Source organism: Augochlora pura, chromosome 9 (assembly GCF_028453695.1).
Source record: "Augochlora pura isolate Apur16 chromosome 9, APUR_v2.2.1, whole genome shotgun sequence".
Classification (NCBI taxonomy): domain Eukaryota; kingdom Metazoa; phylum Arthropoda; class Insecta; order Hymenoptera; family Halictidae; genus Augochlora; species Augochlora pura.
The window spans coordinates 13,398,149-13,416,467 of record NC_135780.1 but is presented as its reverse complement, the minus strand read 5'-3'; the positions used below and the strand labels follow the sequence as shown (position 1 = coordinate 13,416,467).

At 44.9% G+C, this 18,319-nt stretch overlaps 1 protein-coding gene across 1 annotated transcript in view; it reads right to left on the bottom strand.

Annotated features, from left to right (window-relative positions):
* Positions 1-418: 418 nt before the first annotated feature.
* Nrm (neuromusculin) overlaps positions 419-18,319 on the bottom strand; it is a 411,707-nt gene continuing 393,806 nt past the window's right edge. The window contains exons 17-20 of the mRNA XM_078190748.1: positions 12,379-12,981; positions 10,649-10,774; positions 8,431-9,153; positions 419-551 (exon numbers count right to left, since the gene is read on the bottom strand). Coding sequence (XP_078046874.1) covers positions 8,434-9,153; positions 10,649-10,774; positions 12,379-12,981 — 1,449 coding nt within the window. The 3' untranslated portion in view covers positions 419-551; positions 8,431-8,433. The remainder of the gene's footprint in view (positions 552-8,430; positions 9,154-10,648; positions 10,775-12,378; positions 12,982-18,319) is intronic.

Sequence of the window (18,319 nt, the reverse complement as noted above, 5' to 3'; positions counted from 1 at the left end):
GGCGATACGGCGGTCTGGCGGAGCCAATCTAATCGCGGCGAGAGATCGCCGATGCGATCGAAACGTCGAGTATAAACAACGACAATTAAAGCTTGTTTGGGAGCTGGCCGGCCGGTCGGTGGGATCGAGAGGCGAGCGAGGTGGCCTGGCTCTGGGCTTACGTAAGTAAATTAACGACAGTTTTCTCTGCACACCTTCGTAAAAATACACGGCCACCGAGCGTGCGACTCGGACACACGAGGAACTCGCGATTAATCGGGACCAAGGGAAGAGGAGGGGTAAGGAAGGATAGGATTGGCAGGTGGAGGGGAAGGGGGTTAAGGAGGGGGTGTTCAGGAGGCAAGCGAACACGGGAAGGGTTAAAGAAGCTCTTCGTTCTCGTCCGAGACACCGTACATCTGGGGCCGTCGTTCCTGGAGCTGTTGTTCCCGCTGCCTCTGCGCCTGTTGCTTTTGGAGGAGCGCGATGCTGGCGGCTTTGTAGTTGATCGGCCCGTAAGATCGGTAGTCCACGTCGGCGTAGTCAAGATCCGAAAATTCCGGTTTGAAGGGCTGCGTAAACAGAACATCGCAACGAGTGCCTTTTAGTCGAATGCCTTATGTCTTCGATTTTTGGGAGGGGGCATGGTCGATGATGGGGCAGGTTCCCCGCAGCGTTTACGCCGCGCGGAACGAGAGGCGGGGCTGGGTCTCGAAAGCCACGGGAACTGTTCCGGTGGAACTGTGGCGATATTCGTGCTCAATGTACCGAGAAAAGACGGGGCCGGCCATTCTTCGCCGCCGTACTATTCAACGGCGTCCGTTTCACCCGAGCTTTCCTTCGGCTGCACCGACCAACACTCGTCCGGCCTTCTTTTTGCCGGAATTCATACGCTTGTTAATTACGATTACTGTCTGCACGGTTAGGGCAACGAGGCGATTGGCCGTAGCCGTGTGGCTCTTCCGGGGGTGCATGGTCATTTCTGATCGCAGGGGGCAGTTGCCAAATGCGAGGCTATTGTAATTTGTCTCTCCCTAATTTTTGCTCCTTTAAATTACAGGAATAACTAAAATTTGGTTGACAAAATCATATCTTTCTACGATAAATAATTGGCGCTGTATTGTATTGGCAACTTGCTCTTGCGATCATCGGCGAACGCAGAATGATCGTAGCAGAATGATCGCTTAATTTTGACGGAATTGCAAGAGACAGATTTTGTGGGGCATCGTATCGCATCGATGTCGAATTAAAACTGGGTTTATGTTACCGTCACGATATTCCGAGGGCGAAATTATCGGCCGGAGAGAATTAAAATTATTACGGGCCGTGCAGGCGCGAGCCGCGTCGGCCACGGAGAATTATTTAGATACTTTTTCAACGGTGCAGCTGTCGTCGGCAGCTATCGTGTAACATCAAAAAATTCCCGAAGCTCTTAGCAACCGTATCGATTAACTATATCGACCGGAATGTGCAAAACATTCTCGTTAAAATCGGCGATGGAACCTTCGCTGCGTTAAAAATACTCGAAACTATTTAACAAAATAATATGATTTAAAATAATAATTCGTTTCATATAATTATTGAAAAATATAAATGACAATAGTTAATAGATTAAGGCGAACAGAAATAATTGTTAACAGTTAACTATGTTAGATAAATAATGCCTACAAATTCCAGCGTTTCCGATAAGACGATACAAATATATTCGCTCGAAAATCTTTTCTCTATTATAATAGAAATTAATGACTAGTTTGAACTTTGGTCACTCTGTATAGAACACAAAAGGTTACTTGAAATGGTCTCGGGAACTCCACATATCCCGGAATATATATAATTTTGATACACCCTGTATATTAGCTTGAAAACTATGAAACGGGCGTCGCAACCGAGCACAGGCTAACCAAAAACGCCCGTTTCATAGTTTCCAACCCAAAATGTATTAATTCTTAGCTTGGAAACTATGAAACGGGCGCCGCAACCGAGCACAGCCTAATCAAAAACGCCCGTTTCATAGTTTCCAGCCTAATATATACACGCAGACAGTATGTTCCGGTGCAGCTCTTTCTCGCGTATAAATGCGCTCCTTTATCGGCCGGGATTAATTCGATGCAACGCGAACGGATTCCTGTTTGCACTGTATACAGCGAACGCACCGCAAAAAAAGAAAGGAGAACGTGTATATACGTGCACGTATACACATGCGTATCAAAGTATGCCCGCGATTTATGGCTGTCCATAAAAGAAACGGGATTAAGAAATATGTACTTGGGCGGTGCAGTTCTGCGAAGTCACTCTTTCCGAGAATCCTCGAATGCAGCTACCACGTTTCCTGTTTACCTTTTCCCAAGACTTCCGCGCGATTTTTAGACTGCTGCCGTGTGCATTTCACCGGCGAAATAATTGTACGATTGTTATATTTTATTGTTATTGAACGGAGAATATTTCGAGAAATTTAAATCGTTGATAATAAGATTTTTGGAGGCTTAGTTCGCGATTTTTTTGAACGAGTGCTATTGATTATTTTGAATAAATAATTAGCATGGATGACAAAGTAATGTTTGGAGAATGTACTAAAAATTCTTTTAGCAATAATGGTAAATTTTTTTTCTGTTTAAATTATAGGAATAAAAGTTATAGTTGCGTGACAAGAGAAATGCAGATATCTATGACTTAAGGAAATAATTATAATTTATAGGACTTAGAATAATACTAAGAAATGAAATAATAGCGGCAGCAGTCCAAATACAATTTAACGTTGAGGCAGCGTCGCGCGACACGGCGATGGTTATTGACGAAACGTCATTAATATTAACATTCTGTACCGTCTTAGGGGAGCGTTGGGTCGCAGCGTACCGCCGGCGTTGCCCGTTGATGGGGCAGTTATGGCAAATAACTCGAACTCCGAGCCATGCACAATTAAACGCAAGGTAAAGCGATATCGTTATTTCAGCGGTAAATCAACGCGTTTCTAACCGGTCGGGTTCTAAACTTTCATGAGCACACGTGTGTAGGTGTCGGGACGAGTTTATTGTTCGGGCGAATAAACCGTGTTACTGCCGGGTAGAATTTTAATGGCCAATCACGCGCGGACGTCGTTCGTTAGCGGACGCGATAACGCGAATCACTGCTTTGTTCATTACCGATACTTCGCAAGTGTCATATCGAGCCGTAACCGAAACGAAATTTAGTAGCTTGTTGTCGATGGTTCCGGCGGCGAACCCCTTCCGTCGATCAAAAAGAAAATCGTTCCGGCCTGTGACACAGAGCCGCGCGAACGCTTTTTACGAGACTTACATTCGTTACGTCGCTTTTTGCACGGCAATATAGCAGATTTTTTTAGAGCGACGCACGCGGCCCGGTGTTTGCATTAGCCGTGGATTGCCACCGACTATTGGGTTGCAATATATACATATATAGAACGTTTGTTTGGCATTTCCCGCTGCACTTCGCCGACGTGCCGCAATCGCGCCGGCCTCGTAAATAACAGATAAGATTTTTATCTGAGAATTCTGACGGTCGTATGAACGATTGATTTTCTCTCTTTCTAAACGAAAATAATAAAAATATCTTGCGTTTATACAGCCTGGATTATTTGGTGCTTTATACATTTTTATATCTATCAATATCCTCTATTATTATATTTTGTTAAGTTACGGTGAAGGTATTGGTTACTTGAATCCATGGTGTCGTTCTGACAACGCGACGGTGTTTCAGCATACTTTACAATTCGCCGCCTGATACATCGCAACCCAATAGCGCGTTTATCTGCTCGAACACCGGGCTTGACCGAATTATAAACGCCGCGCTGTTTCGCCCAGAAATCATGAAACAATAGCAATTAATCCTTTGCACCGGCCAGCTCGCGGCGGAAGCATGTTTATGCGTAATGGATAATTAGGAGGATTTGCTTTTCGAAGGTACAACGATGACTTGTTCGACTAATTACACGCGTGTATTAGGGCGCGTCGCTGCCTGTAAAATTAAACGGAACGGTGTGTCCATCAGCGAAACCGTGATATTTACAGCCCTATTATACATTTTTTAAACACAATTATATATACGATATTTATATCTAATATTTTACATATTTTATTATCACATTTTATAAACGTTTACCAGTCGCTCGCAGCTGAAAGATTGAAAAATTAAAATATCATTTACATTGATAATGTCAAATAATTGAAAATTATTTTCTATGGTATTAAAAATATTTTAATATTAGTAGATGGTATTCTAATATTATTATTTAAACATTAACCCCTTGCACTAACGCTCTATTCATGCTTTGACTGTATTTAATCATTTTCCTAATAGGATCAGACGATTTTTCACCTTTGACAACAGAGGAATTTATTTTTACTCCGACGCAGAAGAAATTAATAATATTCATATTTAGTAGAGCTTTATAGTGCAAGGGGTTAATAGTCAAATGTAGCTGTGAACGACTCGAAAACGAGTCAATTATTTCGAACAAATCTCGAATTACAAAATACAATATAATAAACGAAGCGTTACAAATAGTCACAGATTTCTCTGATGACAATTAGTAGTACCTAGCTTTATTTGTTAAAGTCGGCAAAAGGTCTACGTTAAACAATGAACTGTAGATCGAACAAACGTAATTCGTGGACAATGGAATCGCAGCTGAAAATCTGACATCGAAGTAGCAACAAGCGTTTGATCGTAGAAAAATCGTTCTGCATGCCGGAAAGCGTTCGCGTCTCGGTGCAAAGGATTAAACGACCGCGACACCGGGAAGCCGATCGTTTTCGTCGCGCGATCTACGGTGTATTTTTGGTACATGTACTGGTTTTCCATGGCGAACTGACAGATAATTGGTTCACAAGCAATACGAGACGTAATTCATAGAATGCAATGTACCTACAAGGCACGCCGGACGCCAAAATTGTCCTAGTAAATGTACGTATCGCTCTTTGTCTGCTGACCCTCCTACGAACAAACATTTACATACAATTGGCATGTGGACCGGCAAAAATACGCCTTCTCTCGGTTTCCAAACCGAAAACGCTCTCCTGTCTCTCTAAGGAGCCACGGCGAGCCTCGGAATATTTTCTCGCGAAGTGTTCCCGGCGAATCGAAGTAAACGCAAATTGTTCTCGGACATTCGTCAGCTTGCCGTCGTCTCTCTATCGTCGAACAGATTGAAATTTTCGTCCCACGTCCATCGAGGCGCTCCGGAAATAAAATCCGCGGTGTCTAAAACAGGCACAGGTATTAATACACGCTCGAGTCCCGCGGACGTTGTCGACGTAATCGCGTCGATTCGCGATCGAATTCGAAGCCTGCGCGTCGCTTCGGTGAGAACCTGATTCACAGGCGTGTCGGAATAATTCAGCGGCTCGCGCGCGGTTCGACTCTCTTTCAGCGTGTGCGGATGCCTACGGAAATTGTTACAAGGTTATAATACACGCTCGTAATGATTTCTGTGCTGGTTGGCCGCGTTGGTTTCGTCGATCCATCGCCGTGGATCGGTATACTTACCGACGCTGCGGGCGGACGCCGATCGACAAACTGAACAGACGTACAAAATCAGTTTTTCACAGTGGAAGATTCACGCAGCGTGGACAACACAAGCCTCGCGAAAGTTAATTCAATGAGAAGCAGCAACGGGGCGAACAAAAAGCAAGATGCACGCAAACGCAAACAGGAAAAATGCGGATCGTCTTTTCGGCCGAGTGGGAAACAAACAAAAATCAAACACGTCCTACCTGTGCTCGATCAGAGCGAACCGGCGACTCGAAGCGAGCGAAAACCACGAACCGTGTGGCGAAGAGCATTTTTTATTCTCGATTCGGCATAGTTCTCGACGCCGAATGAAAAACGGTTTCTCTCGCCGTCGCTCGCTCGAGATTCGAAAATATTTCCCCGGACAGACACCACGGTTACTCGAACGTTCTGGAATACATGCTCGCGGCGAGTGTAGCTCGCGGAACGAAACAAGGTTGGGCATGAATCAGAGCCGCTAGCGGCGATAGAACAAGACTCCCAGCGATATTCGCAAAGTATCCGCGCGCGCGCGCGGCTTATAAATCATTAATGAGATACAGATTTCTCAATGAAATATTTCTCTTTCACCAAGGTGACGGTGCAATAGTATCAAGGAGATCACGGTTCGGTCGAAGGAAATCGCGATCGATACGCGCGCTATACGATAGTCTAAACGGATAACTTAGATCTAAGTATTACGTACAAATTGTCTCGCGTAATCGCGTCGATCGCTGCGGAATTAATTATGATTAAGAGCGCTGCCATTTTCGATCGCATACATTACAATGGAATTAATTTCTCAAATGCTGGCGAATGCGATTTACATGGATTTAACTTATTTTAGACTTTGCTATACGCTATTGGAATTGTCGAGCTTAATTACTTATATCACAGAAGGATTTCCTAGATTTATGACGAAGAGTTCGGATTTGTAATCGATGAGTGGACAGCGGATTTCTCTATGAAATAAAAATTGTCTACCTTGGAGAATAAAAATGTATTTTCTCTGTTTGTTAGATAGATTGAAAAGAATGTAACGCTGTCTTTAATATTTTAAATTGTTTTTACTGTTCCTAGCATTTCGACTGCTCAATTTTCTGATAAATGTAAAATATCCGCTGTCCATCGACTGTCCATTCTTATAATTTAATTATTTAGTACGAAATTATCCAACTATAAAAATTATTAAACTGTATTAAAATTATTAAACTATTGAAATGATCAAAGATTAATTACCAATTGAATTACGTGGTAACAGGCAATTTTAATATTTGCAAGGTGGCTATTAAAAATCGTCGATAAAATAAACGTAAATAATCCACGCCACAAATCCATCGATTTGCCCGAACAGAATTGTGAAATCCGCCGTTACCGCGGCGTTTTGCGGGCGAGAGACTCCCGGGAGGGTTCGTGCCCTCGCGCGTATTTGTTACGACTAAAACCCCGTATAGCGTTACGTATCTGCAACAAGAGCAACACTTTCCCAAAAATAGTTTGCCAGCTCTCGTGTCCACTTGAGAGTAGAGCAGGCTGCGTCTACCGTACGCTAACGCGGAGCACAGTTTGCCCAAAGTTCGTGTCAACCGGGGAGTTCTACCTGGCGCGGAAACCAACCCTCCAGAGTAAAACTGTGAAGTCGGCGGCCGACGCAAGGAGGGGCACAAGTTTGCGCCACTGTAACCACGATTACAGGTCGGTACGCGAACTGTAGATAAGATTTTAACTCGAAACGCGTTAATCCGCTCGACTTTGCTCTCGATGGAGCCAGCGCCGGCCGTCTACCAGCTTGCGGACCGATATTCTTCCAGAGGCGCGCTGCACCGGAACCGTTCAGCCACCCTATTAGCGAAATTAACCCCTTGGCATACGTTGACGAGTCTGACGCGTTGCGATTTTCCACGGAAATCTACCCTATTCTTCTCGGTCTGAATAAAACGCTGATTTATTGCCATCAATATTTAAACGTTTAAATAAAGCAAACGATGCGAATATAAATTGACCTTTTTCTTCTTAAGAACGATTGCAATCGAATTACTGAAATTTTAAAGAAAATGGGTTTTTGAAATTAAATTATTCAACAAGGGGTTGAATAATTTTAAGTGCAATCTAAAATTGATGTTACCAGTTCAATTTTGTGTTTGAAAGTCGGCCGATTTAATTTTGTCTCGAACAAAGGCACAGGGGAGTTTCAATATATTCTCTCCCCTTTTATAATTTCATACAATAATTATCCACGGAGCTCGAATAAGCATTTATATTCCTAAATAACCGATGCGCCAGATTGCAGCCGTTCGATCGCGTTCTAAATAGATGCAGGAAATCGGAAATTACGTTTCAACGCGAAATATCTTTAGCTATAGCTTTCGGGCTGACGCGATTCCTTAAATTCCGGATTTCAGCGGCTGGCGACGAGATTGGTTGGCATGACGGTGCTGTTTTCCGCTTAACGCGATCATCGTTAAGAGATTTCTTGCAAAGAGAAGCGTTACAGTTTTTTAATCCTAAACCGACGAGGTACTTTACGACGCACGATTCCTTCCGACGCTTAATCAGATTCTGGAACGGGAACAAAAGATCGCTTAATGGACTCTCTAAATTCTCTTTCTTCTTCCTCGGACGTCGTCAGAATTTTTGCCATCGATATTTCACTTAATTTTACATTTTTTTTTTTCAGTACACTGCTGAACGATCTTGGTCCCGATTTTTACTAGGATAAACGAGTCTCTTGGCAAGAAAGCTCCGGCTTCGAGAACAGCGAAATGAAAATGTTAGCGGTCGTAGTGAGAGAAGGAACCGCCAAGCTGGTAGACACCCCCTCTGCCGGTGAATTTTGCTGGATCCATGTTGGAGGACGCGCCGTTCGGCCGGATCTCCTTAATACCGTTATCCCGTCGCAGCGTCCGCGAGGAAGGCAAGCAATTTACGGCCGTCGTTTCTACTGACCTTTCAGACATCGATCTCCTGACCGACGTCCCGGAAGTGCAGGTCGGCGTACTGCATTATCGTCGGCGCGGACGGCGATCGTCCGTCGCCGAGATTCGACGTGGACGACAGTCTTTTCGATTTGTTGCGTGTCTTGGTGTCGCCGCCGGGGTCCGCGTAATACGCGGTCTCCCCTTGGCTGCGGTTCGACCGCCGCTCCCAGATCTGTTGCCGCGCGGCCGGGTTTAACCTGTGGTACTCGGTCGGGCACTCGGCGATGTTGTCCTCGTAGTAATGGGGATAGGCGATCTTACAGGTCTCGGGTATGCCGAGCTCCTGGACCTGGTGGAAGCTGGTCTCGCAGGCCCGCTCCGCCCGCCTCTGCTTCGACTTCCGGTCGGTCCTCTTGTGCTTCCTGTACTTCTGGCCCCGCTCGTTGCCGCGGCTCGCGTGCCGCCGCGGCTGCCTCGCGCCGTCGTGGTTCGCGTAGTTCTGCTGGTCCTCGTCCGGATGCGCCGACGACAGGTGATTGACGGTCTCGTGGTGCGGCAGGGTGGACGGACGATTGTTAGCGTGGACGAAGGAGTTTTGCAAGGGGCTAACTATCGAGGAGTGGTAGAGGCTGCGCGTTAGTGGCAGTGTTAGTTGGCTCGAACTGTTGCTCGGTAACTGGTAGCTGTACTGCTGCATTTCCTGCCGGTGCTGCTGCTGATAATGTTCTTTGTAGTTGTATAGGCTGTCGGTCTGCAACAGGCATGGTTAGTCGGTGGTAGTTCAGCGACGCGCGGGAGAACAGAAGGGGGGGCAAACGTTAGTGCCGACACGTATCGTGAACAACCAGGAGGTGAAATACTATCCACGTTCGCGGTCTGACCGGGATCGCCCCGTTTTTCAACGCATCGTTTCCTCTATCATAATCGATTCAATTTACGAACGATAATCGACTGGATTTCCGAAAGCGTCATTTTTTCTTCGATTTATTTTTTGAATGAAAGCCGATTTCGAATAGCTCGCGGGCAGATTTTCTTGCGCGACGATTACGCTAGGGGTTGATCGTGCCGATCCACAAACGCATTCTGTCGCGCTATTATTCCATGTGGAGCATTTCATTCTCTGATATTTTATTACACACGAGACATCTTCGTTACGAAAAAGTCACAACGATATTGAAGATAATTATTCTAATTGAACTCTAAATCAACACCTTCAAACTACAACCATTTTTGGTTTTGGTCCCGTCACTCGAAAACTGCAAGTCTTTTATTCGTAATTTCTTCCTTAGCGTTTGATTGGATCTAATTGACAAGCACAACTTTGATCTCGAACAGAGCTGAATTTTTGAGAGGAGGCCCCTGCTTTCTGTGTTTTCGAAAGCTTCTCTTCGAAATAACCGTAATTCCCGGGGATGTCTAAAAATGAAGCTTCTCCGACCTACATAATAAACCAGGTGAGACTGAATGACGAGTTACGTAATTCCGTTCATAAATTACATTCGGCTAAAAATACGGCGCTTCGTACTCCACATGGAATAATCTCTCTGTCACTTTGTCCGTGGGCGGAATGATCTTTTAAAAAGATATTAGCGCACTGGAGAACGTGGAATAATTAAAGAGATAAACGAAAGAAAAATTTGGAACCAGTCAGCGATACTTGAATAAAATATCGATTAATATTGACGCGAATGATATCTACAAAAATTTAAAGAAAATTATAGTAATGGTAAATAAAAGCCTTACGTAGATATTTTTACAAATGCATTGACTTTTAAATCGCGCCGAGCGATGGATTAAAAAGCGAACAAAATTTTAAAGAACGCGTAAAGCTATTTAAATTTCGAAAATATTGGACCAACTATTTCCTCGCTTTTCCACCTCGCGAACGTCGAATCCGCTTCGAAGGCGTGCGACTCGACTTCCGAGATTATTCCGTAGGTCCATTTACAAGGAAGCAAATGAAATTGACATGGCGCTGCGGCGGCGATTTTTCTTTGACTCCGGCAAACTTCTCCGGATTCGCCGCGGTCCGCGTCCGCAGTTTGAAAGCCGTGAAAGGGGCAAACATCTTTTTAAAATTTTCCGCGCGACAACGATTCGAACCTTTCATCCTGAATGCTGAGGGGATTGGCATCGGTCTTCTCCGATCCCGTCGCGTCCCATCGCGTCGCGTCGCGCGCGGTGTCTTTTGAGAGGATCGAAATAATATTTTACCTCCTTTTATGGATAAGGTTTAAAAAGCTCACCGTTAAGCGCGCGCGCTCGCACGCGCTGCGTGACTGTGTGTCTGATGGTGGCTGTGTCAGTGAGAACTTACTTGATGCGCGGCCGACATACACAAGGACGGTCGCTACATAGGTCGCCGGATCCAGCTTAGCAGGGAAAATATGATTTCCGATTATAATTCGGCTTCCGGTAACTCTACCTCCTATTTGCTCGAAGCTGTTGCTTTATATCTATTGCGGACACGTAAATCGTACTCATGCAGTTGGTGCGATGCTAATTATTAATATCGGTGCTTAGGGGAGTAGGATTTTACGTCGCGTGCTCGGTCGTTCGTTGCTGCTGCGCCTTCTTCACCTCAGATCCGAATTCTTTGATACGTAAGGCGAAAACGACGTTTTCACCTTACATAAGGACAAATCGAGATATTTCGTTATATTATACGTTATTATAAATTAAACAAGTATCTGCCACGGCTTATTAAAAAGTACAAAGCTCGGTCAATAACTCCTATCTCGAAAATAACCCGCAGAATTTTATTAATAATATCTTTATATCAAACAACAACTTCTTTCTATTAAACTCATTTTCCCAATTTCACAGCGCGGAATAAGATCGAAGGAACGAAAATTAATTATTTAAACAAGGTAAACGTTGCACTGAATTCGCTGAACCGCGATACATTTTCGTACACGCCGCAAACTTTATTTTCAATAATCCCCGATCCCAAAGAACGTCGGGGAAACTCGAACGCGATCATCCGATTCCGATATCCGACTCTTGCGCTCAAAGGAGGGGCGAGAAAACTGTATCGTTTATTGGGATTAAACAGATCCGCGCACAATTCCGGGGAACATTATCTGCCTATAAAACGCAGCTTCCGCGAAACAGATTAAATCTATTCCGCGCCAGTCTTTTCATTATGTATGCACGTGACCGGCGGACGGCTAAATGTGCGCCGTGTTTCACTTTTAAGTTTCACGGTCTGTTAAAAAATCTTGATTACTTCGGCCGCGTCGGCGCATATTCATCGGTCAGCTGAATGTAAAATTGCCGCGCAGTGTAAAAATGTTTAAGCGAATGTGTTCCAGGCATTTGACGACGTATTCGCGGCGCTTCGAATGTTTTTTTTTTAATTATTATATAGAAATTTTTTTATATTATTATATAGAAAAGTCGGGCAATTGTTAACCTCTTAGGAAACTGTTAAGATCGCTGAAATATTTTATATTCAATTTTATTATTAAGTATTAAAGTGGATTATTGAAGTTGAAGCATAATTTAGTCATTGAAAATTTCGTGCGAACGCGCTATGGCATAGAATATGGCGGTCGTATATTGGAGTGCCGCATCGTTTACGCGTAATTCGCGCGGAGAGCACCGCCATATACAGAGAAACGGCCCCGGCAAAATTCGGCGGTGCCTAAGAGGTTAATTATGAATTATCCATCGCGTAATCTCGAAACTCGGCGCCGTATCAGCAGCCCGGACACATTCGACGAGATTCTACGGCCGAAGAAGCACCGCCAGCTCGAACGCGAGATTATTGGCACGGGCAAGAAAAAGGGTGATCGAGCTTTGGGATCGGGGTGGATCTCGCCGAGGCGGACGATTTAGTTGGTCGATCGATCCGGATCCGTCGTTGGCCGTGGCAAGAACGGAAGGATCGGCGGTCGGTCGCAGCAGCAACGTCGCTACGGAGCACCGAATGCGGGCGTTACGTACTAGCAAAGAACATGAGTAGTCGACAAACCTTTGTCTTAGGCAACGAAGCGTTTTTTGGCGGGAAAACGGGAAGCGGGACGTTTTGATAAGTGTGTTTCGAGGGATCGGTTCTCCTGGACCTCCTCGGTGCGGGGACCGGCGGCGCGGTCACGGCTACCAAGGCTGCCGTTTCCGCGGCGACGGCGCCGTCCGATTGGCCGGACACCGGCGTACCCCGTTTCGCCGTGGTCGGCGTGTCCGGCGTAACGATCGTCGCCAAGGTGCTCGTGCTGCTGCTGCTCTTGTGCGGACACTTGTATATCGGTATGGCGTAAAGCTGATACTTCCTGTTCTGCTGCTGCGCGGTCGCCTCGTGTCGCCGGCAGAGCCGCAACGAGTAGAACTGCGAGCGTTTGTGCTTCCGGCGTCGCGGCTTCAGGCTGTTGTAACGCGGCACCGGCGAGTTACTCCTCGGCATGTTGTAATCGCTATAGTGCGGCCCTAGGTGGCTCCTGGTCGATTCGTAACCGGAACTCGCGTCGCAGAACGACGTCGTTCTGCTGGGCGGCTGCGAGCCGCGCGACGTACCCACCGTCGAATGATGCAACGTGCCATGCAAAGCCGAAACACGGGCAAACATAGGGGAAACCAACTAAAACAAAAGACAACCGGTGTGCCGATACTTATCCCCGCGGTGTCCTCGACTCTCTGCGCCACCGTCTTCGCCGGATACTGCACCCTTTCGGATACTGCACCCTTACCGGTTTCACCTGCGCCCGGGTTAAATGCTTCGGGGTGTACTTTGGAACGCGCGAAAGGGATCTAGGAGGACTCGAAAATTGTTATAAAGTAACTTAGAGTGTTTGGAACAATTACGAATCCTTTCTAATAATTCTCTCTATTTTTTAATAAGGTTGAAACTGTTCTTTTTAAAACCACCCCTTTTAGCCCTTTAGCCCTTAATATAGATTTTCAATTTTTGGTATTTGGCTTCGACGCCTCTCAGTCGAAAATAATGTTGAAACTAGATCCTTCGACAAGGTAAAATTCTCTACAAAGCTTTGTCCAATCCTAAAGAATATTCTACCAAATTATTGGAAGATTTTTAGAAATCACGAGCACCAATTTTGCTTTCACAGGTCGATGTAAAGAAAACGGCGAAGCATTTGTTTCCCTCAACGTTGCAAGTGCGTGCAGTTTGTTTATTCCAATTACGGTTGAATCGCCGTGGATTTTCATGCTCGAGCATACCTCAGAAATCGTAATTCACTCGAATGCCGATGGTAATTGGAAACAAACGAAACTGTGCAGCGCGACGCGGGGACTCGTTAAAATTATTTTTCATCGTGTCTCATTAATTTTAATGTTCCGCCCTTGTTCAAACGTGTTGCGAGACATCGGAAATGGCGGGGAGCCCTGATTATTTGTATCCGCGTAATAAAGCTGCCGCGAAGAGCGAGAGGGGAGGTGGACGCGTTATAGAATTCTTAATTATGTAGAATAAACAATTAATTCACGCGTCGAATCGGCTCTCGCCTAACCGCGGTACCTCGTAATTGCCGGTCGATCGTTGTGATTTCGTTTCGGCGCGTGTACACGCGGTATTTAACCGATAATCGGGAAGCGAAATCTTCGGGCCGTTATTACTTTCAAGTGTTCCGAAAGTGCTCCGCGGCATTCAATTTCAGATAACCCGAACGCGATTGAAAGTTTCTGCGTGGGAAAAGTACTTCGAGAGTTTACGTTCTCATGCACGGAACGGCGAAACTCTCCCTCTCCGCGCGCGCAACTTCCGAAAGAATCGTTCGCCGTATAACGAATATCGGTATCGCGCCCTTAGATCTCGATGGAACAATTTATTGTAATGCGCCCCCGCGCGCGCGAAACGACGATTCGCCGGTCTCCGTGGAATTACTTTCGAACTACACGCGGTTACCACCGGCCAATTATTATTTCCGTGGTAAATGACCGGTAACCGATTACTTCCGAACGGAGATCACTGTCGGCCGAATTAGCGCGAACTAATAATGGCCACGATTTTCTTCCTCTGATCGAGATACACGAATTTCAAGAGTTGTTTCAACACGTTTAAACAATATTCTTTGGCTTTTGGAACGATTGTTGGAAGCTACGATTAAATAAGTCATGTTAAAGGACAGTATCGTTTTACTATATTCTGAGAATTATATTTTTTTAAATTTATATATTAAAACTAAAATTTTTTGAGGTCGATATGATTTAGTAATATTAAATATTGAAATTATTATTGCATTTTCATTTAAATGGTATTTCTGTGCTTAAGAGATTACAGACGAATTTAAATTAATTAATTAAAGTCTTTGAATTATATGCTTGTTGCCTTCTTTACGTCGACCTGAATACTGTTTATTGTACAATAAATTATCAATAGACTGCGGAATCGATTTTTAATTAAAATTCAATAAGAAATCGTGAATAAAAGAAATGACTAAAACAAGCTTTTTGTTACTTTTACCTCAGGCGATCTTTATTTTGTAAAAAAGTCCCCAGTCTAATTATTAACGTCGTGATCATGATTTTCCCTTAACACCCAATAATTTTGCAAAATAAACCTACTAAAATTTACACGATTACGCCAGACTAAATTTTTAAATTTTTAGTGCGTCGCTACGTTCACAGAATTGTCGAGAAAGGATCCTATTCGATTGTTCTTGCTTTGCACAGGGCGAATCTACATGAACAAATAAATGAACAAAAAAAAAAGAAGAAAGTAAAATAAAATTTTGTTATCGAACCTTCGTTTCCGACAAAAGTCGAATTTGAAACTTCGTTGAACGAGCGTGCTGTTGAATAGAAATCGACTGACACGTGTCTCTCTCTCTCTCGTACTCTCTCCGGCGTACCTTACACATGTTCGCGAAATCGATTTCCTCGAAAACGAAGTTTCTATTCGGAGAAAATTTATTCCGCCGGTTGGACTTATTATTTCCATAGATCCACCCTCGTGCTGGATTTGATTGATCCGTGAAAAAGCAAGGACATATTCAAATAGGGTTCAGTTAATTTGAAAAATTTTTTTGAAACGGACTATACCGTCAGAGATAATTAATTATGTTGTTTCAAACTCTGCATTATAGCTACAAATATTAATATTTTAATATTATGTACTATGAGCTTCAAACTCTGCATTATAATTACAAATATTAATATTATAATATTATATACTATAAATTATATAATAATATACCACCCTATCGTTTCAACATTTATTTATACGATTGCAGAGAAACGATAAATTTCACGGGGTTACTGGCAACCCCGGACGTGTGTTGCAGGGTAGTTTCGGGGCAGCGAAAAAAAGCTCGCGACTCTTTGAAACAGCGGCGCCGGCCCCTTAACAACAAAACTCGATTTCATCGGAAACCGTCGAGGATCGCGCAGTTCCGGTTTCGGCGTATCCAAACCGCCGCGAATCGCGCGAAATCATAACGAACCGAGGGGGTGCTTTCGGAGGGGGCGGTGTAATTGAGATCACGGTGTCCCGGAAAAAAAAAATTCGCCGGGCAGGCATCAGCGGTTATTGTCGTTCGGACGTCAACAACTGTATATCGCGGACTAACAAACAAACAAAAAGAAAAAAAGCAGGCAAACAAACAGCGAACTCGAACGCGCGCGCGGGGGTGGCGCAGAGAGCGAGGTCCGGTCATCGAGACGGCTATTGTTTGGGTTTGCCTTCATTTCAATCTCGGCGGACGGAATTGGCGCGCAGGCCGGCAGAGTCAAGGAAAATCCAAAGGCACTGGCGGGCGCAGCGGGAACAGCAAAAGAGAAACGAAACGAAACGAAAGTGAAAGAGAAAGAAAAAGGCGAGTCGAAACAAGGATAAGCTAAAAGTGCCTATTACGGGACTCTTCTCGGCGCGTGGACGGCTATTGAAGATTTCATTGCAACTTCAAAGTGTTCTCGTTCATGTTTATTCTACTCTTTGTCAGTCTCTGATGTTCCTAGATAACGCAGCGGATTTTTTCATATTTATTTCGCGCGCTCAAAGTACCCTGTTTCATAGCCAATGTCCCCATTATGGAACGGTAAAAATGCATGTTCCAAATTGGGGACGCTGAGACGCGAAACATGGACGTCGACTGTACCATAGAATTATTTCGTGCGATTAAAATGCCCCGTTTCATAGTCCCCATTATGGAACGGTAAAAATGCATGTTCCAAATTGGGGACACTGAGATGCGAAACATGGATGTCGACAGGTACATAAATCGGAACACTGACAAATCGAATAAACATTCTTTTTACAGTGGATCGTTGCACAACAATGAAAGAACAATGCTCAGAAGTGTCGGTAGAATTTTTACATCCACCTTTGTATTTTATCCTTCGCGATACTGGTTGCGATCGAGAGGTGTTCCATAATAGGTAGCTTCAGCTCAGGGCGCAGAGTTCTCTAGCAGCGGAGAGCGGCTCTCTGGATCCGCAGTGATCGCACCTACCTGGACAGAGTCGGGTCATCGTGCCGATAATTGTCGAACGCGTCGCCCCGTTCGACGGCTCGCACACACACACACGTCAGATCGATATTTTCGTTCAAGGTGGGTGCCCCGCACATCCCCCCCATCCCCGTTTTCACCCCCGTGCGCCCTCGGAACACGCGTCCGCCGGGTTTATGACGGCCAGCCGTGATCCGAGAAATTAATTTGTTATGCCGTTGTAATTCTGACACCGGCCGCGTCCACCGATATCGATCAATCGCCCGATGACGATTTATCCGCGCGGCTGTGCGGAATGTTTCCCGTCCGCGGGCGGACACCGACGCGGCCCCCCTTCACCCCCTTCTCCCTTCTCCGTCCCCGAACCGGCCCCTCGCGGTTACCACGGGTTCCGTTGATGAATATCCATTCATTAACCTTTCACGCATTCGTCCGATGCGCTTCTGCTTCATTAAGGAGTGCTTTAACGACGCCGCGCCGGTCTTTCAGCCCGAAACCCCCCGGCCGCCGTTTTCGACAGTTCAAAAGTCCCCGGGATTTCGATACCTCCTACGTAGGACCAGAATCCCTTTTTCCACCACCTACTTCCTCGAGGCCATTAATTTCGCGAACCTTTTGAATATTGCGACGATATTTTCCAACATTTCTTCACGCTTCATTCTAGATTCTACTTCCAACCGCGCGCCGTCTAACCACAAACCGCAATGTTTAAATTTTTCCCGAGAGAAACCATATTACATTAGATAATATTAGATAGACAACTGACAAAATAAATTTTAAAATACCATCTCTTTTCATTTTTATTTTTTAGATAATGTTAGAAGTAAAAGCGAAAGGGGATGGTATTTTTAAATTTATTCGACTAGTTTAACCAGTCGTAATTCGTTGCAAAAATTTGCTTACTCCAACTAGTTCCACCGCTGTCTATAAAACAATTTTTATCATCTGATTGTAGTCGACGTAACCGTGACATAATCCTGCTGACATAACTCTTACACAACAGCCACGCGTCACTGTAAACGCAGCTACATTGCGACGATGAAGAAGTTAAAAACCGTCTACCAATTTCTGTGGTCATTTCAATGAACTCTGATCACTGAGAGTAATTATTTAGGCACCGTGGTTCATCCGATAAATTAACAAAACGCAGGTCGTCCAAAAGAACACACTGTTTTTAAGTTTTAAGACGAGAGCACTTTCAAGAGTCACTGTACCTTCGCATCGAGGAAATCAGAGTATTCGATCGACCGTGCTAATGGCTATCTCGTCGGAGCGTAACAGTTTGTTAATTAGCATAGCCTGAGGGGAGGGGGGGAGGGGGCGACGAGAGGCGGCGGTTGTCTGCCGCGCATCGAAGAAACAATGCTCGGTTTAACAAAAGGTTAACAGGAACGGAGGCGCGCACGGCTGGGCCGGTAGCCGGGCGCGCGCGACAGGTAGAACGAGGCTCGGTTTACGAGCAAGTGTCAATTATAAGATTAGCAATTATTGGAATGGATGTGTCCACATTCA